At 45.6% G+C, this 25,594-nt stretch overlaps 1 protein-coding gene across 3 annotated transcripts in view; it reads right to left on the bottom strand.

Annotated features, from left to right (window-relative positions):
- The window catches only part of E2F3 (E2F transcription factor 3), a 74,300-nt gene extending 49,188 nt beyond the window's left edge, over window positions 1-25,112 (bottom strand). The window contains exon 1 of one of the 3 annotated variants that reach the window (XM_070584144.1): window positions 24,603-25,112. In XM_070584144.1, the coding sequence (XP_070440245.1) occupies window positions 24,603-25,001 (399 nt within the window). In that variant the 5' untranslated portion in view covers window positions 25,002-25,112. Of the gene's footprint in view, window positions 1-23,382; window positions 23,721-24,602 lie in introns of those variants that run through there. The other 2 variants (XM_070584143.1, XM_070584145.1) reach the window with 2 other exon arrangements.
- Window positions 25,113-25,594: the final 482 nt, after the last annotated feature.

The raw sequence follows: 25,594 nt of genomic DNA, 5'->3' as shown, positions 1-25,594 counted from the left end.
ACACCTAACCATACCACAGCTTGTTCAACATTTCCTCCCATTCCCTCACATAAACCCTCTAGACTCTTCCAAAACCCCAGAAGAGGCTCTGTTTATTTCTCCTGTAACTTTCCCTTCTTCCCTCCATCTATCACATTTTCACATATTCCAGGCCACACTGATCTCTCAATCAGAGAATTTCAGGGCAGAAATTCCAAAAATCACCTAATTCAACCTTACCTCTAATAATCTGACCACTCCTTCAGGGATGAGAAACTCAAACCCACTGAAGCAGCATGTCTCCTCCAAACTTCTAAGTTTATGGTCTGTACCATACAGCTTGTCTCAAACAAACTTAAACTGTTCTCTACTGATAGGGCTAACGGTCTTGCTTCTTACTTAGACTTTAAGCTCCTTCAGGCTAGCAGCAGCCTTGCCTTGCACGTCTTCTCCAGAATGTATGGAGCGAAAGCAGACACACAGAGGCTGCTCCATAAATTCAAAGGACAATAGGCAACTAATGTGATTTTTCCCCTCCAAGTTCACAGACCCAGCTCCCCAAGGCCCTGTAGTAGACAAGTGAAAACAGCCACAAACTTGAGACCAAATAACTATGGCGGTGCAGCCTGTATTTTAGATGGAGTTTTTCTTCTTCACAGGTGTTATGGGCTGAACTGTGTCCGCCTAAAAATGCCTATGTTGAAGCCCTAACCCCATAGTACCTCAGAATGTGACTGCATTTGGAGATGGGGCCTTTAAAGAGGTAACTGAGTTAAAATGAGGCCGTTAGTGTGGGCCCTAACCAATCTGACTGGTGTCCTCACAAGAAGGCGATCCGGACACACAGCAAGACACCAGGGTTGCACAGGGGCCATGTGAAGAGGTGGCAAGAGGGCGGCCACCTGCATGCCAAGGAGAGAGGCCTGAGGGAAAACCAACCCTATTGGCTTCGATTGAACCCAACCTTGATCTCAGACTTCCCAGCCTCCAGAAGTATGAGACACAAATTTCTGTTGTTTAAGTCACCCAGTCAGTGGGATTTGGTTATGGTGGCCTGAGCTGACCAAGACAACAGGTGTCTAAATTTAGATATTTCCAGAAATGGAGACTAAGACAAGGACTCGGGTGCCGGTAGTTTATCTGGAAGTAATCCAGGAGTCAGGAAGCGGGGAGTATGAGGCAGGCTGTTATTTAAGGGTGTGTGAACAAGGTCACGTCTATGGGTAACGGAGGTTCGTTCTCCTGAGGCCTCCCAGGAAGCATCCAGAATGCCCCTCTGGAATTGTTCTAGGAGGCAGGGACATGTACCCACGGGTTCCTTCCATTCCCAAAGGGTGGAGCGCTGCCTCCAGGGCCGTTAACTCCCTTGACTTGCAGGCTGTGGTGTGTGTGGCCCCGGTGCTAGAGAAGCTCCTTGAGAGGAAGCAAAAAGCAGTGCTGTGTGGACCTGAAGCAAGATGTCTCAGCGTGTGTGGCGGGATCTGAGCTCAAAGGACACTTACTGAAGCAATCAGACGTGCTGAAAATAGAGGTGGACCACAGGGATAGGATGTGGGGCCAGAGGGCACAGGCAGTTAGTTGACACGGCTGGTTCTTCCTCCAGAGGCAAAAACACCGCTAAGGCAGCTGAGGGCAGCAAGATTCTGCGATGCACCCGTTTTGAGGCCACAAAGATGTAAAGATGCTGGCATCTGTGACAGGTGCTTTTCCCCCAAAAGGAAAAATGATGGGTGTCATTAGACAATGGAGAGGAGTGGCGAAGAACACTGATTCGGGCATGCTCACTTTCAGCAGACCCTTGCAATTCTGTATTTTAAATGAGAATTTTGGTTGGGCTTTTTTTGCTATTTTCCACAGCTAATCTAATTCTTTTACTATCAACCTTTGTTGTAACTGACCCTTCAGCTCTAAAATGAATTCTATTGCTTGTGAACAGGAGAAAGAGTTTAGATATTGTCTAATTCCCTCATTTAAGTTCTAGGTAATCCTCAGAAGCCAAAACATAAAAAGGATTCTCTCTTCCATCCAGCTTTCACTTTTGGAATTGAGTTTTTAGGTCAAATATAGGGCACTTCTGAACATCAGTAAGAGATTTCTAACTCTAGTTTATTTAAGCTGCCCTTAAAGATCAATGAACATGATCGCAAAACAAATTTCCCAAATTACCTTCGGAAAGTTATTTCCTTCTTTTTGGCAAATAATTGTCTGAGATTTATTATTTTAACACTTTTATAAAGTACTACATCCAAGATGAAGTTATGCAGGGAGATGCCAGACATGAGTGGTATTTCCTGGTATTTTCCAACTCTGAGTCCCATCTTAAAGGGTGCCAGGTTTAGCAAATAAAAATGCAGAACACACAGTTGAATTATAATTGCAGACAAAAAACAATAATTTTTTTACTATAAGTATATCCCAAATATTGTCTGGGGTATACTTAAAGTATTTGTTGTTTATCTGAAATTTACACTGAATTTGGCATCCTCTAATTTATGTGACAATCCTACCTATCTTAATATTCCAGAAGGGAAAATGAGCAAAATTAGAATTTAAAAGCAGAATTTCTATTTAAATTATAAACTTCCTGTTTTAACTTCGATAAACCATAGCAAAATGCTCAAAAAGCATGACTTGTTAGAACAAGCTGCTATTCTAACACAGAGGATTCATCTTAGAACTGATGGTTTCCCCTAACAATTAGGGTCTCAATTTGAAAGAGATAAAATAGCTTAAAAACAAATATTAAAATTCCCCTAGAAATCAAGGCGTAAGAACAAAAAGCCAAGTCTTACTTGTTTAAAAAAGAGCAATTAAAATGTAGTAAGAATACATGTTGTCTATATAGCTTGCCACTGTTTACTTAACGCTTACAAAAACTAAAACATCAATGGGGCTTACGGGACACTGGGAAAAAAAACCACACACAAAAGAAAGCTATTGAGAAAATCTCTGATTGGATCTGAAAGCTTTACATATCTCAAGCTATATGGAAACAATTTCCAGCCTCTTCCTCCCCTTACTGTTTGAGAAATGGTCCTAGATTTTCAGGACTTTGAATATTTTTCATATGGAAAACCAACCTACCTTAGAAAATGAATACGCCTTATTTGAAAAGACTTATATGACTCTGCAATAAGGGGAGAAAGCCTGCCTGCAATAGGAACGGATTACCTGAGAGCCCAGCTTCCAAACCTCAGCACCACTGACATTTCGGGCCTGATAATTCTTTGTCATGAGGAGGGCTGTCCTGTGTTGTAGGATGCTTAACAGCATCCCTGGCCTCTACCCACTAGATGCCAGGAGCATCCCCCCCATCCCCAGTTATGACAACCAAAAGTGTCTCCAGACATTGCCAAATGTCCCCAGTTGAGAACCACTGGCCTAGCAGAGCCTTTAACGTCTTGGCTCTCCCCTGGCAAGTACACAGTCCTGAGTCCCCAGCAATTTTTAAAAATATCATTGCAGGGCAGCTTAAGATAACAAAAGAGAGAGAGAGAAAAAAAAAAAACCCTCTACAATTTGCACCAAATCCATGCTGATCAAAATTGTTCTAAATGTATTTACAGTATAATTAAAATAAATAGGGCTATCTATCTAAAGATGCTTCTGATTCTCTTCACACATGGGAAATTGTGCGCTAACAACAAGATTTGGACCAGAGACCTGTTTTCAGTCCCACCTCTCCCAATTGCTCACCATGTATAGTAAGAGCTAACCCTTCTGATCTCTTTCCATGTTACAGACATGCCTTCTCATTCAGTCCGTCCATCAACCCCGAGACATGGGTTGTGAATCATCTCATTCAGAGGAGGAAACTGAGTTCTAGGAAAATGAATAACTTGCCCGAGCTCCCATAGCTTATGAGATTTTAAACCCAAGTAACTCCAAAGTCTAACCAGGGCTCTCATCTTGGGGTAAAAAAAAAGTCATTAAAGGTCTCTGACCTTCATTCTGTTTCTTCACCTATAACCCGGAAATAACTTTTCTCAGTATTTCTCAGAATTGCTGCACGAACTTAAAGGCAGTTCAGTGAGTTGCTGGAGGGCAGGGACCAAAGTCTTGGCAACCGGCAGGCAGTGATCCTCAGCGATTTCTGGATTTCCGAATGATGGAACGTTCACCTAGGCCTGCCTGCTGCATCTGAGCAGCAACCACTTCAAAGGCCAGGAGAACCACACCCTGATTCCGAGATCTACTTAGGCTGGTGCCAACTCACTTTGAAAGAGCACTATCAGGAATGCAAATGTAAATAGTAAACATCATAATTAACCCTTAGGACTTTGAAAAGAGGAGAAGTGAGAGACATCAAGTCTGGCCTGGGAAGGGGTGTGGCGTGTGGTAGGAGGGACTCAACTCCCGTGGTGGCATCCTTGCACAAGGTCTGAGTCACCTCTAATGGGACTCCAAATGCATGGTGGCATGTTGAGCAGCAAAACCTCCCTGAGGCCAAGGACCTAAGGGCCACAGTGCTGAGGCCCTGTGGCTTAGTGGACAAAATCATAGAAGGTCTGAGTGGAAAGGGACATAAAGATCACTCAGTCGACAGATAAGAAACTGGAGCCTAAAGGTGAAAGAATCCATCCAACTTATCCAGGCTGTGACCACCTGTCAGGTCCCAGGTCTCCTGAGTCTGACGACACAGCAACCCCCCTGTTGCCCAGGCCCTGGCCAACCCCTCTCCTGAGCAGTCTCCCGTTTGCTGTAAGTAATCACCGTGCAGTCTGGCTCGCCTCCAGCACAAACACAGTCACATTTGTCATCTACCTATATTTCAGTTTCAGTTCAAATTGTTGTTTTGAACTTCTAAGAGAAAAAAGACCAAAGGCAAAGTGTTTGGGTAACTCAGTCCATGAAGCATAAATGAAAGGTTTACTCTCTGGGTTACAAAGTCTCATTAGGGTAAGTAGCTGTAGGAGTGAACACAGAGAGGGTCTTGATTTCTACGACATGATAAGAAATGCAATAAGGTTGAAGTTGGTTCAATAAGCTTGGGAAAGGCAGGCAGCCATGGTGGTGAACATCTCTCTATTTTACCATAGATGCAAAAGACAGTGAACAGGGTGCCTTACACAGAACTTTTAATTCTAAATCACTTCCAGACACATATTACCCATTTCCCCCCCGACATCACACTAAAGAATGTATAGATAGGTGGTTTGGGGTGCCAGGAGACCACAGACTATTTGAAGAGAAAAATGTCTCACCCATCGTTTCATGAAGCCACATTTAGATTCTAGGTCTAATTTCAACAGATATCAGCAGAGCGGAGCTACAGTTACAGTGGACAGATCATTTGTCAAGAATGGAAAAAGCCAAGATGCCAGGGCAGTTGTATTGGGGGGGATGGGAAGGAAGAAGTGAAAAGTATATTTTAAAGGAATTGTGGAGAAAACCTGCTAACAGGGTGAGCTGAGTTAAAGCTTAAGCCCTGGGAGTGAGAGAAAGGCCAAGTCAGCCGAAGCAAAGCCACAGATGTCAGGGTTACCAGCACTGGCGGCGGTCACCACCAGGCAGCCCCAGCAGGCCCACCTGTGGTCATAATCCTGGAGCGACACTAGGTGGTGATCAGAGAGATATCAGGACTGGGGAGTCTGGGAACGGAGTAGACATACCAGCCATAACTGCAGACATATGAAACAGGGTCAGGCAGCATGTGCTAAATGAATAATAAAATAATTATACACTTATCTTTTAATCTGGAAGGAAACCTTCTAGGCTTTCACAAAATTAAGAGTGTAGTCATGCAGTAAAGAGGAGAATTCTAAAAAAAAAAAAGAATTCTTTGATGAAGTGCCTTCTATTTTATAAGACAAGATCGGGTAATGTGGCCTGATTAAACAAATAAATGAATAACAAAGCACAAGTATGTATTTTCATAAGGTCTGGCTATTTCTCTATCTTTACACAGTGATTGCTGAAGAAAAGGTAAATAAAAGGATTTAGAATATGAAAACAAACTTGACCTACCAATTGCCAATTTAATTACATGCACATGAGAAATTCACTAAGCATCTAATCATTTATATTCTGGGGTAGTATTTCCGCACAGCTATTCTGTTAGATATTTTAAATTATAATTTCAAATGGACTCATTGTCACAGGCCTCTGGGTCCATTTTACACACAAAAATCAATATACTACTACTAATAAATAGGATTACTTTTCCAAGGCTCCCGGTGGGAGCTCAGCTGGACTTCTGTTTGGGAAGCAGTTTCAAAGTTCTCCAAAGAAAATTACTTTCCTGATGTTCACCCTTAAGAATCAGCGGAAGGCACCTGAGAGAAATCAAATCAAGAGGCAACCACCTGTGGGAAGGGACGGCTTAGACCAGTAAGCAGATTGATTCAGACACAGAGAAATAATGACCCAGTTCAAACGCTCCTCTCTAGGGAAGTGTTTCCAGCTCCATCACAGACCTTTGTTCTTCCACTAGAGAGCTAACATGTGTTGCCTTGTCTTTGAAAAGGTAGACGTGCCTGGGGTTCTGTCAATGGCCTCTCCCACCTGAATTGCCCATCCTTTAATATCTAGGGCTGTGTCCTCCCCCCTTTGGTTTCCAAACCACACCCAGACCCACCACTCTCAGAGCTGAGGAGAGTTCAACAGGTGTCTGGCCTAAGAACAGGCATCTGCTAAATGATTTCTCTCCCCTCTCACTTCTGTTTTACACTGTGGGGCCACCTTGACTCATGTCCTAAATCGGAACAAACACCCTCGGCAAAGCCAAAAACTTTCAACTCTTGCTGCCCCAATATGTGAGTCCTTAGGAGAGATCTTATTAGGTCTTTCACTTCACACAATAAACACTCTGTTAATGTCATTGATGCCCCGCAGAACATGGAGACACCAACAACCCATCCTATACAAGGGCCTGTAAACGTTCAGCGAGGAGACTCCAAGTGTCTGGGTAGCATCAGGATTGAAAGAGAGGTTGGAAATCACTTGGTCTGGAATCCTGGTTCCACCACCACCTAGCAGTATAGCCTGGGACAAACTGTTTAACCACTTAGCCTCACTTTTCTCATCTACAGACGAGGAAGCACTGCTGTCGTCAGATGAAATAATATATGTAAAATGCTCACCGCCATTCCTGGGGTACAAAGCTATTCAATAAGACGGGAAATTATTATCTTTCTTATTATCCTAAATTCACAGTGGATGGGGGAGACAGAACCCAATCTGTAAAATCGCAAGCAAGTGAAACGATGAAAACTGTAATTTTAATGGAAAAAAAACAAGCATAAGATAAAAGGGGGTGGGGTTTTTCCTATTTATAGAAAAACATACCATAAAGCTACTGTATTTAAAGCACTGTGCTTTTTCCTTAGAAAGAGACAAAGCTATCAGTGGATCAGGGTAGAGAAGGTCAAGATTCAGACCAATATAGAACCGTGTGCACATGCTTGTGTGCATGCGCACACACACACTTTAATATGATAAAAGTGGCATTTCAAATTTATGGGGAAAGGCTGAACCATTCAATAAATGGCACTAATATAATTGCCTATCCATTTGGGAAAAACATAAAGTCACATCTTTAACACACACACACCCCCACCCTTCCCAAGAAGTTAAAGATCAAAATAACAAAATTATGAAGTCAGGAGAAGAAAATATAGAATATTGTTAAAATTTGGAGATTAGGAAAGGCTTTCCCAAAACTGCCACCAAACTCATAAACTATAAAGATTGTAGTTTTACATATAAAAAATTGAGCAAAACTTCTGTAGAGAGAAATAGATCTTGTGGATAACATTATAAAAGAAAAATGACAAACTAGGAAAAAGTATTTACCCCACACACACCAGAGAAAGTCTAATATCCATAACTCATTAAAAGTGCCAATAATTCAATAAGAAAATTATAAATAGCCTTGTAAACAAAAATGGTAAAGGATTCAAAGAAGCAATTCACAGAAATACAAATAGGGGCAGAGATGCTTAAATTTACTAATCTGTTTCTCTTTCATCATCTGTAAATGAGGACCATAATCATACCATATATATATATATATATATATACATATATATATATAGGAAATTAGTAAATTTCACATAGCGCGCTTAAACCAATCCTGGCACATAAAAACACTCAATAAATAACAGCCAGTAGCAGTAAGAGTAGCAGCAGTGGTGGTGGTAACAGTAATAATAATTAAGGAAACACAAAATAAAAATCAGGAGATACGATCTAGCATCACTAGCAAAACCATCTCTAGCAAAAGTGCAGAGACTATCCAGTGTTGGAAAGTGTATGAAAAAACACATTCTCTACACTGGAATAAGAATTGGTTCAGCCTTTTTAGCAGACAATTGGCCTTATCTATCAGCATTTTACTTATAAGTGCCCTGTGACAGAAATTCAATATGTAGAAATCTAGCCTACAGAAATACACGTCACAAAAACATATGTACAAGGATATTCAAGGTAGCACTGTTTATAATGTCAATAGTTAGAACTAGAAATAACAATCAAATGGCAAGAGCTAACTACATTCTGGCATATCCATATAATGGGCGGCAGTGTACATCAATGAACATCAATACGGAAATATGTCGAATACCTCGCTAAGTACAAACTGCAAGCCACAATTTGCACCTTTATGTAAAATATATCTTTGCAAATGGATATAAAAGAGAAAGGCCAAGATCAAGTTATTGTGGTTTCCTCTAGGAAGGGAAGCAGGAGTAGGAGGGAGCAAAGTGGGTATTTAAAATTTTACTCCATTGACTTATATAGTCTCTCATTTCTTTAAATAACAAGCATAAACTAAAAACAAGTATTTTCTTAAAAAAAAAAAAGGAGCAACAAAGTGTTTCGTAACAGCCATCACCGGACACCTGAGTAAATGACAGTGTCCATCATGCTCCTTAAACAGCCAGCAGGACTCCCGCCTCTGCAGGTCCACTCCAGGAGCTACCACAGCTGCAGGACACTAACAGGATCATGCAACTCCTTTATTCTGACCCAGCTAATAACCTTCGGATAGGGAACACGAGATAATACCAACCTCCGCAACTGTCCATTTGGCACTTATCTTTCTCAGGGTAAATTAATAAGCTTGCATTCTAGCTTACCAGTCTTCAGAACTCTGATTAACACAGAGCAGTCTTCCAGAGCAACTAATCTGAGTTCCTAACCATGCAAACTTGGGGCCTATATCTATTCCTATTGAGATCTCTCCAAGTTGCAAAAATAGCAGCAGACCTACCTTACCTAAAACGGGCAGCCAACTGGCTGGCCATTTTAACATTATTCTTAGATTACACCAAAGGAAATGCAAGACTCAAAAGAAATGTGACAATCCATATCTAGACCGTCTAACAAACATTTATAAAACTCAACGACGTAGACAGCACGGCTCTATTCCAATTGCTTTTACCCTACAAGGCAGAGGGGAGGCCCACACCTCCGTCCCCAGACCTGGTTTTGGAAAGGATGGCAGGAGGTGAGTCATGCTAGACCTGCAGAGGTGGCGGACGTTGAGGGCCACACCTTGGCCACCCTTGCTATATAGAGCAGCAGACGTTGAAAGTCAAGGACTTAGAAAAGCTGATCCTCACATTCTCAAGCAAGGCAGGAAGCAAGAAATGAGTGGTGCTGGCCTTATTTTCCCAACCTCTGTAATATAATCAACCACAAATGGCAAACTTAAAACCGTCACTGTAACCAGAAGTTGTTTTGGCTGAAGGTGGACGGAAAGGGGGAGGAAATGCCCACCAAGGGCCAGAGAGACATTTTTAGAAGAGAAACACCAGGACAAACCTGGGCCATAATACAACCTTATAGTCTTTCCTGTAGATTTTCAAGACACAGTCTTTTATTAAAAAAGTACTATCAATCCATTCCAAACACTCCTTTTACCATGATAGTAATGAATTAGCATTTGCAAACTGAAGATGGCTGCTAAATTGACAGGTTAGTTATAAGCATACCCAGGTTTGGGCTAGTCTGGAACTAAGGAATTTCTGCCAATCTGATTAGGGCATTTTTTTTTTTCATCCATCTTCACAAAAAAAAAAAATCAGGTAACATCTATTTTGAGGGGTTTTTTGTGTGTGCGTATGTGTGTGTGAGGAAGACTGGCCCTGAGCTAATGTCTATGCCAATCTTCCTCTGTTTTATGTAGGATGCCGCCACAGCATGGCCTGACCAGTGGTGCTAGGTCTGCGCCCAGGATCTGAACCTGTGAACCCAGGGCCACTGAAGTGCAGTGTGCGAACTTAACTACGCTACCAGCCCGGCTCCTTGAGTTTCTAAGTTTATTTAATTCTGCATATATTTAATAAAGGTTTTAACTAATCAAAACTTCTGATTCTATGATTTTGGTTATAATTTATACAATGGTTATTCATATCCATTCAAAGTGTGGGTAGTCAACCTTTTCAGACAAAACTGTGGTATGTATTTAACACCTTTATTGGTTTTCATAATGAGTTGGGGATAGGGTCAGGAATTGCGCCAACATTAATCGAGTGGCTGGTCACTCTGTGCCCAGCTGCAGGCTGGACGCTGTACCATGGTCTCTCATTTCATTTTCTCCTCACAATATCTTTAAATACCCAAATTACCAGACATGTAAGGAGAGCAGCCATTTCATTTCCAGATACACCTTGTACATCTGGCTGGCAATGTGGTTATAGACATAAAGATTTTTAATGGTGCCAGATAAGAGGACGATTAAAAGAGAAGGAATTAAAGGAAAGAAAATAACTGTCAAGCAAACATGGCAAAAGTCTCTGGAGAAAAGGGAGGGAAGCAGTTTCCCTGTTCACTGGATGATGAAAAGCCCAAAGAAGGCTAAGAATTTCTGTTCCTGAGTTCTGTGCTGCAGCAGGCAGGGACCTCCCAGAGTCCTCCCATTTCAAGAAGGGATGCCAGGTCCAGGAAGAGATCAAAGGATACTGCCAGTTTTGAACTGTCTTGATACAGCTAAGACTGCCCTCTGTAAGCTCTGCTTTTGTTAGAATTGCACTATGTGACCAATACCTTCTTTGATGGCACCACATCACACTGCAGCCCATCCAAGGCCTTGGCTTTCCCATCCCTTCTTGCTGAGAGCTATCCTTTCCCAAACAGAGCCTCTCAAACTTGGTGCATCGGAATGACCCGGGGGGCCTGTTAAACCCTACACCACTGGTCCTATGCCAGAGTTTCTGACTCAGTAAGTCTTGAATATGACCCTAAAATTTGCATTTCTAACAAGTTCCGAAGTGCTGCTGCTGCTCTGGGACCACATATTTAAGAACTATTGTTCTTAAAAAATAGACTAGAATCCATCAAAGACAGGAATAGGGTATTCACTACATGGCAAAGTCTTCATCAATTATGACCCAAGCCACACACAGGCAGGGAATTTTGTCTGTGTTGACACTGCTGTATCCCCAGCGCCTAGAAGAGGGGCTGACATATACCAGGTGCTCCATACATTTCTGCTAAATACGTCAAACGAATCAGCATGCTGCATGGTGGAAAGTGTGGCCAGCAAGGGGATGGGTAAGCAAGGCAAAGCGCTTGCGGAAGCACCAGCAACAAAGGGAATGGCTGGCAACTGTTGAGTTGCCCTGAAAAGGAGGCTCAACTTAATAACAACGATGACAACAGTAACAATATAGATGATGGTGACAACAAACATTTTGGAGTGTTCAGCACGTGGCTGGCCCTGTAGGCAGCACTTTATACACACGGCGTTCAATTTTCACAACAACCTTATGAGGTAGGAACCCTGTCAAATCTCCTCATTTGACAGATGAAGAAACTCGGGTTAGATGGGAAGTGATGTGTCCAAATCATCTAACTATGACCATGGTGATGCTGGGATCAACAGCCATGCTGAGAAGTTGGTCCTGAGCAGAAGGTCTCTCTTTTTTTAAAGACTGGCATCTGAGCTAACATCTGTTGACAATCTTCTTTTCTTCTTCTTCTTCTTCTTCTTCTTCTCCCCAAAGCCCCCCAGTACATAGTTGTATATTCTAATTGTGCGTCCTTCTGGTTGTGCTATGTGGGAGGCCACCACAACATGGCCTGATGAGTGGTGCCATGTCCGCATGCTGCCAAAGCTGAGCGTGCGAACTTAATGATTTGGCCACCGGGCCGGCCCCCAGAAGATCTCTCTTAATAACCCAGTTGAGTAAATGATAAATGCAAACCTTCCTTGGCTTTCCCTCAACTGCAGACTTTGATCCTTTCTTCTCCAAGTCAGAAAGAGGCTTCGAGTGGCCGATTCACAGCATGCCTATCATAAAACAGACAGGGCCTCAGCCGGCTACACAGAGCATGCTTTCTCTGTATCATCTACCAAGAGTGGGGAGCAGTGAACCATAGCTCTTGGGTTCCATGGTAGGGTTAGGCATGCCAAAGTTAAAATCCAGTTCTGAGAAATCATTTACCTTTTTATACCATACTTTAAAATTTAAATGTATACTGTATATGGAAGAGCCTATATATGAGTCTCTGTTTCTGCCGTTTCTTCAAGGTCTAGTTAAGTGGTTCCCAATGGAGGTGGATGGTGGGGATGGGGGGCAATTTTGCCCTGAGGGGACATTTGGCCATGTCCGGGGACAATTTTGATTGTCATAACTGGGGGGTGCTACTGGCATCTGGTGAGCGGAGGCCAGCAACGCTGCTAAACATCCACAATGCACAGGACATTTCCCACCACAAAGAAGCATCTGGCCAAAATGTCAAGAGTGCTGAAATCCTGCTCCAGTTTCTACCTACCTAAAACCTCTGTCCTCCCCGCTCCCCACTCCAAGTTTGGATGCCTAAGAAGCTGCATCGATGTTTTCTTACAGCCTTCACTGTCTTTTATCTTGTCTTAGTTATCGGAGAACATGTTTCATCTCCCCTGTCTCCTGACAAACTCCTTGAGGACAAGAAGAGCAGTCACCTACGAAACACCCAGAACACCGGGAACTGCATTCTGCACAAAGTAGGTGTTCAATAAGTGTTTGTCCAATAATTCGTTTTCCTGAAGTGAGCAAAAATACTGAGAATTCAGACCCAAGCAACACTTAAGATTTCCTACCATGGGGGGAGGGGGAGGCACCAGGTGTGGAACATACAGTACATTTCCTATACACACTATCTCATTTAATCCCTCCAACCAGCATTGAAGGAGACAGGAACACTATTTTAGGTAACTGCAGTTCATAGATTTAATTTGTAAAAGGTCACATGCTGGTAAGTGACACACATTTCTGGAGGCAGATCTTCAAGTCCTGTGCCCCTTCCGAACCATACCACCACGTCACGGGTCTCTAGGGCTGAAAACCTTGCCTCCTAAAGACTAGTCCCAGAATTCGGGTGCCTGAGATTCTGACAAGGAGAACAGCAACACGAAAGGCTGGCGACTTTACCACATTATTAGTGTGATCGTCATAAGTTTTGCTGCCCAATATAGCAACAAGATTGGTCAATTCAAAGAGTGCTGCAAATAGGCTTAAACACAATTACATATTTAAAAATCAGTTATAAAGATACTTAGAATTTAGGTGGCTCTTTCCTCTAAAGGAGTACTCAAGGACTCATTTTTAAACATTAATATGCTAGAGCTTAAGAAAACAAATTCAAGATTTGTTTTAATCAGCAAAATCAGAGAGCATAGGAAATATGGTCTAAAGAGCCATCTCAGTTCAAGGCGTGATGATGTGACCTTTCTTTAGGCACAGCGCCCTCCAGCCGGCTCTTTGCTTTGAGAGGTTGCAAATTGGGCGTTTTCTCAAAGCATCTAAGAGCCAGGCCCAGACCTGGTAAAGCACATAATAAATAACATCGGATGGCTCATCTCTGGGAGCCCTGACAGTATTGATCCCCAAAAATCAACCTGATGAATCTGTCTCGTTTTCATATTACAGAGAGAGAAGTGAAAATGATGACAGGTTTTTGTGGCACCACATCAATTTTTTGCTTTTTAAAGCTAGGAGACCACTTCTTGGCTCGCTGTTGTTCATCAAGACTCCCACTATAGCCCCTCTGCCAAAGCCACATTCCCAGTGCTGGGCGCGACCCTCTTAGAAAGCTGGATGGCCCACGGCATCACTCACAACCGACTCATACCAACATAACCATTCCCTCCACGCAGTGCACACCCTCATGGAGGAAAAGCTCAGCCTCATTCATTCTTTTAGCCCCAGGAGGTAAACATCTATGGAGTCAAAGATCTTGTATTTCTTTTCTCCCTCTGGCTGTCCCTCACCTCCATCCTGCATTTTCACACTGTCATTGTTGCTGTCCTGCTTCCAGACTCATTACCTCTATAGCATCCATACTCTAAATGGTATGTCCTAATTCTCTTCCCAGAGAAATTTCTGGCTTTTTGTCCACTTGGTAACCTGTTCCAGGCAGGCCCAGATCCAACAGAATGAAAAGGCTTCCTATATAAGTCAGGTAAACCCCTCAAGGGCAGGGTGTCCAGCGTGTCGCCCTGGTTCCCAGTCAGTGTTGGTGTCTGGCATACACCAACAGTGCTCACTTGAACCTCCTGAGCTAAGATGCTCAACCCCTCAGGAATCCCTTCTTGTTTCACCTCCTTGGGGTCTTGGGTAACCCATCTTTGGATGGTTTGCCTTGACATTGACCTGGAAATCCAGGGTGGGCATGGGGTACCAATGCACCTGGCCAGGCCCCTGGGGTCGGCAGGGCTGCACTCTACAACTGAGGAAGGAGTTGAGATATACAAAATGTGCACTGATTGCGCAGTCAGCTCCTGCATCACCTGGTCATCCCAGCTTTAAGAACCTTTGCTTGTGCTCAACTACCTACAGCAGTGTTTCCCAAATGTTCCAGAAGATCAGAATCTCTTGGTGCTTCTGATTGAGGTGAGTAGAGGTGGAGCCTGGAATCTCCATCAGGAACAAGTGCTACAGGCAATTCTGAGTATCAGGTAAGCCTGGAAAAAGACTGCATTATTTCTTTTTGACAGGTACCTTGGGTTCCTACTATGTAATTAATACAATGTCAGAGATCATAGAGGATAAACACTGGGAATAAGCTGAGACTTTGGAGCCAGGCTCCTTGGGTTCAGCTTCGGTTGCCCCACTCATCAGTGGAGCCCTGAGCCAGCCTCTTAACCCCTCACTGTCTGTTTATTCCTGTGCAGAACAAGCAGGATAATAATGCCCACTTCATAGTTGTTATGTGCATAATGTGCTAATGCGTGTAAAGCACTTAGTTTAGTGTCCTCCATACCCGCAGGCACTTGATAAACATTAGCTATTATTATCCCATAGACCAGAGAGACTGCTGAGTGGCAGCCCTTAAGCCAAATCTGGTCTAGAGACCTATTTTGTTTGGCTTACACATTTTCCTTTTTTATGGAGCCAACATTTTAACTGGTAGATTTCTGGCATTTTAAGAAGGTTGAAGACCTGGCAACAAACGGGGCCTGCCTTACCTCTGGCAGCCATTGCCTGGAGTAGGGTCCCATGGCCCCGTTTTGATGGGCATTTCTTCTTTGTTTAAATACAACCCCCCTCTACTTATTCCGCCCTGCCCCCCCATTAACTCCCTAACAGGCCCTGGTAGGAAGGCAGTCTCTATTCTAGACCAATTCTATCAACATACCCAATGTTAGGTCCTATTATTCCCCCATACTGATTCCAGTCCAACTGGTCTCTTCTTATGCTAACCCACTTTCTGCCTCCCTACATTTGCCTTATATTTCCCCAGCCATGAACAATCTCCATCTTTTCCTCTCTACCTAGCTCAGTGGTTCCAATTGAGAGTGCACACTAAAATAAAGTGGGACACTTAAAAAAATAACCATGTCTGGATCCCACCCCCAGAGACTCTAATTAGTCTGGATGAGGCCCAGGTATTGGTATTCTTTGAAAGCACCCAGATGATTCAAGTGAGCACCCTAATGTGCTCTAAGATTGATGATCACGGGAGCCATGGCCTCCCCATTCTCATGGCCCAGCTGGCACTTCCTGTCGATACTGTATAGTTGAGGACTAGGTGAGTCTTGTTTTCCTCCTGACTCCTGTTGAGTCTTGCTTGCAAATCAACTTGTGTTTAAAGCCTGTCTCCCTAAACAGACTGTAAACTCAAGAGTGGGCGGATCATACCTCATACTTCTTTTGCATCCCCAACAGGACGAGTGGGGTGCCAAGCACACTGTAGGTGCCTAATGAAAACGCCTCTTCTCAAATATTTGAGAGTCTACAATGTAGAAGGCATTGCAGGGACTCCACGATGAAAAACCACAGACTGACTTCTCAAGGCTTGCATGTTTGGAGGAGTAAGTCAAGAACACCAGGAGACTGAGATGTGCTACAGGAAAGAAGCAGTAACTTGAGGGAAGGGAGAGGTCCAAGCCCCTGGGGAATCAGAGACGGCTCTGCGGGTTTCCCTGATGGACCAGTGGGCAGGATGGCAGCAAGAGGAGCCAGGTAGACTGGGAGGAGAAAGAACTCACAAGCAAATAAATGCACTAGAGGGGAACCTGCAGCCACTTTCAACACCGCACCACGCCAGCATCCTAGCATCCGAGGAATGGGAAGCAAAACGGGAAAGGTGAGATTTCACCATACCTCAAACACTAGAGAACAGGCTGTAATTAATTTGATAAGTCACAGAAGCAGCCAATGAAGGCTGCAGTTCTGGCATCCCTCTACAAGCCAGGCAGAGGGAGAGGTGAGGGGTAGGGGAGGAAGAGACATAACACAAAAAACGAGGGGTGAGAAGGAGATGAGAAGGGGAGAGGAAGGCCCAGAGGCAGCTCCTCACCCCAACCCCACCCTGGCTGGGGCCTCCAAGTCTGCCAGGGCACAGGGCACTCAGACAACTCTGGCTTCTGCCATTCAGTCTTAAGCCATCGTTTACTGGACAGAAATGAAATCAAGTTAAAAGTGCATTTCAGGGGCTGGCCCAGAGGCACAGCGGTTAAGTGCGCACGTTCTGCTTCAGGGCCCAGGGTTCCCCCATTGGGATCCCGGGTATGCACATGGCACCGCTTGGCAAGCCATGCGGTGGGAGGTGTCCCATATATAAAGTAGAGGAAGATGGGTACAGATGTTAGCTCAGGGCCAGTCTTCCTCAGCAAAAAGAGGGGGATTGGCAGCAGTTAGCTCAGGGCTAATCTTCCTCAGGAAAAAAAAAGTGCAGTTCATGTTAACAGTGCAACTTTATTAACACATTTAATCACAGAAATGAAGATTTTAGGCATGACACTATTACTACTGATAGTACTATTGTAAGAAGCAGCTTATTCCTCTGTTCCTTCTCCCAAGTCGACGGACAGCTTAAAAAGAGAAACAAAGATCTGAAGGACCACGTTAGGAGAAAACTGCTATATGGTTCCCTCCTCCTCCCCATCACCACCATTTTTAGAGAGGTGTAATTGGGTTTAAACGAACACTAGGGCTCATTCAGAAAAGAAGCCACAAAAGGACAGCCCAAGAGACAGCCAAGGACAGGAAGGGCAACTCCTCCATGTATCTATTGAACACTCACATAATCCTTTCCACATGCCAGACACTGGTCTAAGCACTTTACAAGTCTGAATTCATTTAATCTTCCTAACCCCACAAGGTAGGTACTATTATTTCCCCAGTGTACAGATGCAGAGGTTAAGTGATTTGCCCAAAGTTACACCACTAGTAAGTGAGCCAGAATAGGAACCCAGGCACTCGGGCTCCATCATCTGACTCTCACACTCGCCTGCCCAACATTTCGCCTTTTAGGTGGAGGGTGCGGGTTATATACACACAAGTCTTTTCCTCTCCCAAGGGCTGCCAGACACAGAAAGGCTCAGAAAGGATGGTGTGGGGTCACAGGGCTGCTGCTCTGGTTATTTATTTCTGGAGCTCTAAGCATCAGAAACGGAAAAGGGCAAAGAAGGGGTGAAATCTATAAGCTCTGAGTTCACTTTCCGTGACCCCCCACGTCGAGAGCCACAACATGAGAAGCCCTTCTCAGCAGTCAGTCAAGAACATGCTGGAGATGCCAAAAAGGTAGCCAGGCATGAGCTGGCCGGGAGGACCAAGGGCATTTAGCTCCTCCACTCCCTGAAAGATGGACTCCATCCACCAAAAGACCTTCCAGGGTAAATCTGCTCGACTGGTAACTACAACTCTCCCCATCAATTGCTACTTACTGTTCACTGGCTGTAAGACCGGGTCCCTACGCACGGCACCTTTCTGGTTTGTGGATTACGGACAAGCCATATATCCCTGGCCCTAACAAGTCGGTGAACTACAGCCACATTGGATTATGTTTCACTTTTAGGCTTCAGGGCTTGAAGTGATTCTATTTTTAAGCTTCCTCAGTTCCACACGTAAAAGAGGACATTTTAAGGAAATTAGTTCTGGCTTTTAGGGGATGGTGACTTCCTCTGAAAGAGTTAACTGATCAGCCACTTTATTAAACCAGAAATGTTCCTGGAGGAAGAGCATCTAACGTTACTGGGCAAGGGCCTGGGGACCTCTGAAAATGACAACTGTCACTTAGGATGTGGATGGCCCAGGACAAAACCTCCAATGCTAGAGCTACACTGGCCCCTCTCCTGAAGAAAGTTTCAAAAGTCCTTTTAGGTTCTATTCTCCCAAGTACGTCTGTTTCACTTTTTGAGCACCAGAAATGTCACATCCACAGAAAACAGATTTGCAAATAACAAATAAAGCTGTAAAAAATTACTATCATGTTTTCCTTAGAGTTGACGATTCCTTCCATTTTTGAAAATTCCCTTTCCTTTACATCTAAGGGAGCTTCACTGTATTTTGTATCTTTGACAATGAGTTGTTACTGGAAAGCCACTATTCACAGGACACTTCTGTATGTGTACATTTTTATAAAATGTAACTACTCCTGAAGGCAATCTAAAACGTATTCTACACATCCCAATTTTCCCACATAGGGCACATGAGACACAGTTAACTTTCTCTTAGGGAATGAGACTTCTAAGAATTAGTCTCCAGTTCCAGTTCTAGCTTTGCCACTAGGCAGCTTGTGACCTTGGGCAAGTAGCTTAACTGCATTGGGTCTTAATTTCCTCACCTGCAAAATGGAGAGGATGGGGTCAGATGATGCCTCTGTTCTTTACAGCTCTCAACTGTTAGAATTCGAAGACCATTGGAATTATCAATTATGGCCTATGTTAACCTAACGTATTGTTCTTAGGGACTGTCAAGTTATAAGAAGGTTGCCTGGACACTACAAATGGCCCCAGTTGGGCTACAGTAATAAAAAGCAGACTAAAGTCAATTACTTTTCTTTTTATCCCTTCCCTGTTCCATCAGCTGTCAATTCCTACTGCTATCAACCTCCTGCTGACCTAAATTCCTGCCTTAGTTTACAAGCTAAACAGTGGCCTGCTTTACTCAGGTTCTCCAGCACAGCAAAATGCATGTGCTTTGTGATACAATCCGGCAACCAGTGGGCTTTCTCTCTTCTCCAAGTTATATTTCAGATGACGGTGGTGGCCATGGCTACAAGGCTGACCTCTAGTTAAGGTTGGGGGGCGGGGGGAGACTGACAATGCATTCTTGTAACTTATCCCTTCTTTCTCATTCTAAGAACACATCACTTTTGGAGGGTAGTGTTTGAAGCCAAAGTGAGAACAGAAAACAAACTAATTTCCTTCCTATTGAAGCAAAGCTCTGGCCATTATCCCCCTACTTAACCCCACCCTACCCACCAATTTTCCTGCCTCCATCTTAGTTGCTGCTTTTTTGTACCTTCTGTTGTATAATTTTTCTTTGTGTAAGATACATTTTCCAAGTCACTCTTTGAAGCCAAGAGAGGATCAGAGGAGGAGGAAGGAGATACCATTAGTGGTTTCCTATATTTACTGCTTTCCCAGTTATCTTCCTTTCTTAGTTCCATGAAAAATGATTAGTAGAAAAAATGCTTTTTAGTAATTGTAAATACAGTCCCCGCAACACTATTTTTAAGCTGCTAACAAGCATGAAAATATGCATTAGACCACATGCTTAGTACCTCAAAGAATTCAGGGAAGTTCCTCTCTTTAAAAACCAAAATGAAACAGAGAATCTGATAAGAATTGAAACCTACCTTCTTTGCTGTGCACTATTTGGGGTGGTTTCATGGGAATGTATGAGGGACTTGATTTGATGAGCATAGGCAACTGATTTTCACTCATCCTAGTCTCAAATGTTAGTAGAAAGCAGGTGGTTATAAAGGGATGGGAGGTGGTTGGCCTGGGAAAGCGGAGATACAAATGGAATATTTGGAAATCACATTAAGTTAGAAAACCGGCCAGAAAATTCACTATGAATACTTGCAGCTTTGCCAAATGGGTCTAAGTCCTTTGGAAAGGTGTTAAAGGTGGGGATGGTGTATCTTTGGAGATGGCAATAAAGACAGTTAAAAGACAACTACTGCATTATATTTCTGGGAAATGAGAATAAAAGCAACTTTTTCCCACAGTCTTTCAATCTGCAGGTGCTGTTATGTATTCATGTCTAAGCTTAGAATGTTATTTTCTGTGTTCAAGTTAGCTTTACACAGCACAACATTAATCTGGGAATCTACTCTTCCAAGTATTGCACAAGGTGACGATTTATAGAAAAACAAAAAAATCCTTCCCTGTTCGCAAGCTTGGGTTCCTTCACTCACAGTGCCACATTTAAGGGTGCTTTGTTTCAGACGATGACTGGAGTGGCACCCTTGGTACTGATTATAGTGGAGCTATTTGTACTGCCCGAGTCTGGGCACAGCATTATATTAAAACTTCCATTTTGGGGTATGTAGTAGCTAAAAATTCTCCTCTAACTTAAACTTGGCATCAACCATATATCCCAGCAAAAGCAAGATTATTGAGTACAGAACCACAAGAACCCAGTATTTTTCTTCTTTCATACTTGTACAAGAAAAAAGAGACCCAGCTACAGCACCTATGGTTCCTCTATTCTTACAGGGAAATTTCAAGCATTGCGGGTTCTTTCCCAAAGTATAATCAGCGTGTTGCTACGACTGGATTAAATTAAATCAGATGTGACAGGCCATTGTCTCCTGCATTAATAGATCCCAAATTTTCTAGAAGCAGAATGAAATAATTTCAGCTTCTTTATAGAAGAGGCAGAAAATGATGAAGCTCATTCTGTTCCAGAAAATAGCACTTTGGACTCTGTTTCTCTAGAGCGCTTCCATTTCCAACAGTTCACTATCTAAAATTGAATTTATCTAGCACATGTCTCTGACTTGGGGACAACTGAAAGTTCAGTCGTACAAAAGCCACTAAGCATGGACTGCACTTATGGCAGGTCCATGAAGTCACGGGAGGAGGGGAACTCAGGCAAAAAAAAGTGAGGATCAGTTGATCTAAATTTGTCACCACCCAAGGCACAAGCTCACGTGTGGACAGTTCAACACCACCATATCTACATAGGCCTGTCATACTGACATGCCCCTATTTTACCCACTGCTTTACAGATTTAAAAGCCCAAACTAATTAGGTATAAAGAATTAATTACCTATCACTTTAGAAAACTTTTAACCATTTTACTCATATATGTAAACAAAGGGACAGTGTACATGTGACCTTACACTATTTCTCCAAGTTATTAAAAAACAGCATTTCTGAATATTAATTTTATTGGGCATCTACTATTTGTCAGGCACTGTGCTAAGTCTTTTACATGCATTATCATATTTAACACTTAAAAAGAACCTTAGAGTTAGTATTGTTAGTGTACCTAGGTTACACAAAAGGAAACTGTATTTTGAGAGATTATTTCCCTAAGATTATACAATTTGCATATGACATGCATATGTAATACAGCTAGTAAGGTTGCACTCATGTATCTTTTTTCCCATTAGCAAAAGCTGAAGAATTTGCTTCTGGTTAAGTTCTTAGATACTCTTAAGCCAGAACATGGAATTAGAACCAGGTGGGTCTGTAACTCTGGCCACCTGAACAAGAGTTCGCACCTCTTCTTGGATGCAAAGTGTTTAAATGGTCTCTTTGTTCTGCCAATCACTTAGATTCCCCATCCTGTCTTTCCTGCTTAGGGAATGAATATCAACAAAATTTCAAGACTTTAATAGAAGTCTAATACAATTTTGGTAAGAAAAAATAAACTTTATATTCAGTGCTCATGTCTTTGGAATAATCATCTCATCGCGAGGATAAAGTTTTGAAATAACTTGGAAGGTGGTGAGGGCAATTTTTAATACTTTAAATACTTAAATACAATGAACTGCATATAAGTTTGGCTAGCCTGTTTTGAAGACCTGGCCCAACAAGCAGGCTAAGATAAAAAAAAAAAAGTAATCTGGTAGTCCCACATCTTTCCATTATCAAAATGACCCTCCCATAAATCTGAATCCAATCCAACAAGTTATGTCAATAGCTGGTTGTTTCATATTAGGTTTATAAGATAGTAACAGAACTGTGTAGGGGGCAAATATGCTTAAAATATGTGCAAGCATGTTTCGGTCAAGTCAGTAACAGTATTTAATGCTAATAAAAGCATGGAACATTGTTATGCCTGAGACTCCAGCACACTGCATACTGTATGTGTAGGCAGGTACTGTACTCTTTCCCCCCTGCTGGCAGACCCTAGTCACTAAAATACGAAGAGCTCCTTGGACGGAGACTCTATCACACATTCCCAGCAAGTATCGCCGGGGCGAGAATGCAGTTAAGATCCAACCCAGGGAGAAATTGGGAAGAGTTAAGGAAATGAAAATTTTCATTTTCCAAAACCCATCTTCTCATTTCCCAAAGTGCTGGCTATGTGCTGACTTCCTTAAAGACCCTGCAAAATCTTCATTCTCCGAAAAATGAGCCCATTTGGAGCTGAGACAAGGTGAGGTCAACGATCGGTATTCTGAGTCTGGTTCGTTTCTAGCCTCGTGGGGGCCAAGCCTCACCACGAGGGTGAAGACAGGAGGCATGGAGGAAGGGATTGAAGGAGAGAAAGGGAGAAAGAGGGAAGACCTCCGGGCCACACTTCTTTCCAGTGTCAACAAAAAGAGAAGCCGAATACTGACCTAAATCATCTCTCAAAGGCGCTTTATAAATTACAGGGACAAAGGGAGCGGGTGGCCTGGGAATCTTACAGACACCCTACCCTCTGACCCGCCCCCCTCCCCCTCCAGCACAAGGGAAGGAAGACAGAAAACAGAGCTCAACTCGGCCATTGGCGAGAAGCCCCCCTCTGGTTTTCGATCGCCCATCCATCGGCCCCCTAGGAAAAAATACACGTAAACACCATGCCCACCCCCTGGGGCGGACACTCCCGCCCCGAGGTTCCTAGAACCGGAGGCCGGGGCATTTACTTAGTTAGATTTTTCTTGCTTACTCATTTCCCTCAAGCACCCAACCCCCCGTTCCCACTCCAAAACCCCGCTCAACCGCCTACCCTCACGGCTTCAGCCCCCAACAGAATCCGGTGCCCCCGCGGCGGCGGCGGCCCCCGAGCCGTCCCGGTCACTAACCTGCTGCTGTAAGGGCATTTCCGAAACCAGCCTGGCTCCGGGGGGGAGGTGGGGGGGCCGGCTGGAGAGGGGGCCCGGAGGGCCGAACAGACCGGCGGCGCCGGGCGAGGGCGGGCGCCCGTGGCGGGGGGGAGGGTTAGGGAGAGGAGAGGGAGGGTGGCCGTGCCGGGGGCGGGTGCGAGGGCGCCGGGACGGTCCCAGGCCAGGGAGCCGGCGAGCAGGAGGAAGTGGGTGCCCCCCTCTCCCCCTCCAGCGCCCCCTCCCGCCGCCGCCTCCTCCCCAGTCACAGGCGCGTCCTCCGCGCACGTGTGCGAAACGTCACCGGCGGGTCCCGGGGAGAGGGACAGACCCAGGCGGCGGGACGGGATCACGGCTGCCCCCGCCCTCCGTCGCCGGGGGGCGGGGAGGGGGACAGGGCGGGGAAGGAAGGGGCAAGGGGAGAGGCGGGTCAAGGGCAGGCCCGGGGCCCGGCGAGGCAGGCCCGGGCGCTCGGGCCACGCGGGCGCCGCCGCTGCCACCGCTAGGATGCGCCCAGGCCGGGGCGCCAGTCCGCTAGCCCCTCACCCCCAGACAGCCCACGCCCCAGCCCACACCCGGCTTCCAGCCCCACCTCCCCGCAACACACACCCTCCTCCGCCTCCCCCAGCCCCTTTGTTGCCGGGAGTTACAGATCCCAAAATGTGTCAAGCGCAGTCAGGCAGAGCCCCTGCGCTCCGAGCACGCCTTAGGGACCCCCGGCTGCCAACGGGCCTTCGAGGCTGGCGGGGGGCGATCACCCCAACAGTCCCCCAATTTCCACCCCCCAGAGTCCCCCACTCCCCAGTTCACTACTCCCTCCCCCACCCCCTTCTCCATCCGGGGCGTGACCCCTTCCTACGCCCGAGAAAGAGGAAGCTTCGAGTTGGAGGGGAGGGGAGAGTGGGGGTAGGGAAAAGTGCAGGAAAAGAAGGGGGGGCCGCGAAAAGTTTCGGAGTGTTTGATGTGGTTCGCGCCAAGGCAATCCCGGCTGCCCCGCGCGCCTTGCGGAGCCCCCCGACCCTCTGGGCGCTGGGGGGAGCACACAAGTCTAACAATAAACCCTTGTTGGAGGGGCAGCCGCCGAGGCCCACGATGCTCGGCCTCGCGCTCTCCCGGGGCAGCCCGCAGCGCGCCCACCACCCCGCGCAGTGCGAGCCCACCTCCCGCCTGGGCTGGGGACGGTGGGAACGGGAGGGCATTACCGGAGGGCCGCCGCCGCCGCCGCTGCCGCCGCGTCCCAGCGCTGGTGGCTGCTGCAGCAGCCCGGCTCTGCTGGAGGGTCCGTGCGGCGTGGTGTAGAGGAGGCTGCCGGCGGTCTGCTCCGCGCCGGGGGCACTGGGGAGGAGGGGGCCGGCGGCGACGGCGCCGCTTTGGAGGGAGGAGGAACAGGAGGTGGTGGAAGTGTTCGTGGTGAGGATCTGGATGTATGCGCCCGGGGTGGCAGCAGCGGCGGCGGCGGCGGCGGCGGGGAAGCCAGGGCTGGCTAGCAGTGCCCTTTTGTCCATGGAGGCTGCAGCGGCGGCGGCGACGACAGCCGCCCCCTCCCCACCCCCGGCGGTCACCAGGTACTGCTCCAGGGCGGGCTGGATCCCCTTTCTCATCTCTCGCTCCTGCTCTTTTTATTGCTATGGTATATTAATGTATTGTTTTCAATTTCTTTATTATTTGCAGTCGGAGTTTCCAAGTCTCTCCGCCTTCTCTCCTCCCCGCCCGGCGCTTCCGAGCCCCTTCTCTCTCTTTTCTTTTTATTTTTCCGCACCGCACGGGCCCCGGGGGCCAAAAATAATCGGGGCTCTGGAGAGAGGAGGGTCCCGGCCGCACGGATATCGGGCCCCGAGGGGGGATGGAGGCGTCGGGGGCGGCCGATGCAACGGATTGCGAGGCGGCGGCGGCAGCCCGAGTGCTGCGGCCGGCAGCTGAAAAATGGCTCCAGGAAGCTGCTGCTGACAATGAATGAAGGGATACGGTTTACGCGCCAAGGTCCTCCCGCGAAACTCAGATTTCCCGCCGGCTTTTCAAACCATATTTGCATATCCCCGCCCCTCAACCCGCCGAGGACCGTTCCCACAGCCCATTGGGTCTCTATCTTCTTACTTCAGTCCCAATCGGGGAGCAGGGCCGCAACTTGCTGGTTGCCATTGGCTGCCGTGCATCATGGTTACTGGGGCGACAGGGGCCCTATTTGCATAGGCCG

This window comes from Equus przewalskii, chromosome 19 (assembly GCF_037783145.1).
Source record: "Equus przewalskii isolate Varuska chromosome 19, EquPr2, whole genome shotgun sequence".
NCBI classification, from domain to species: domain Eukaryota; kingdom Metazoa; phylum Chordata; class Mammalia; order Perissodactyla; family Equidae; genus Equus; species Equus przewalskii.
The sequence above is the reverse complement of the archived record's forward strand: the minus strand, read 5'-3'. Positions and strand labels throughout refer to the sequence as shown.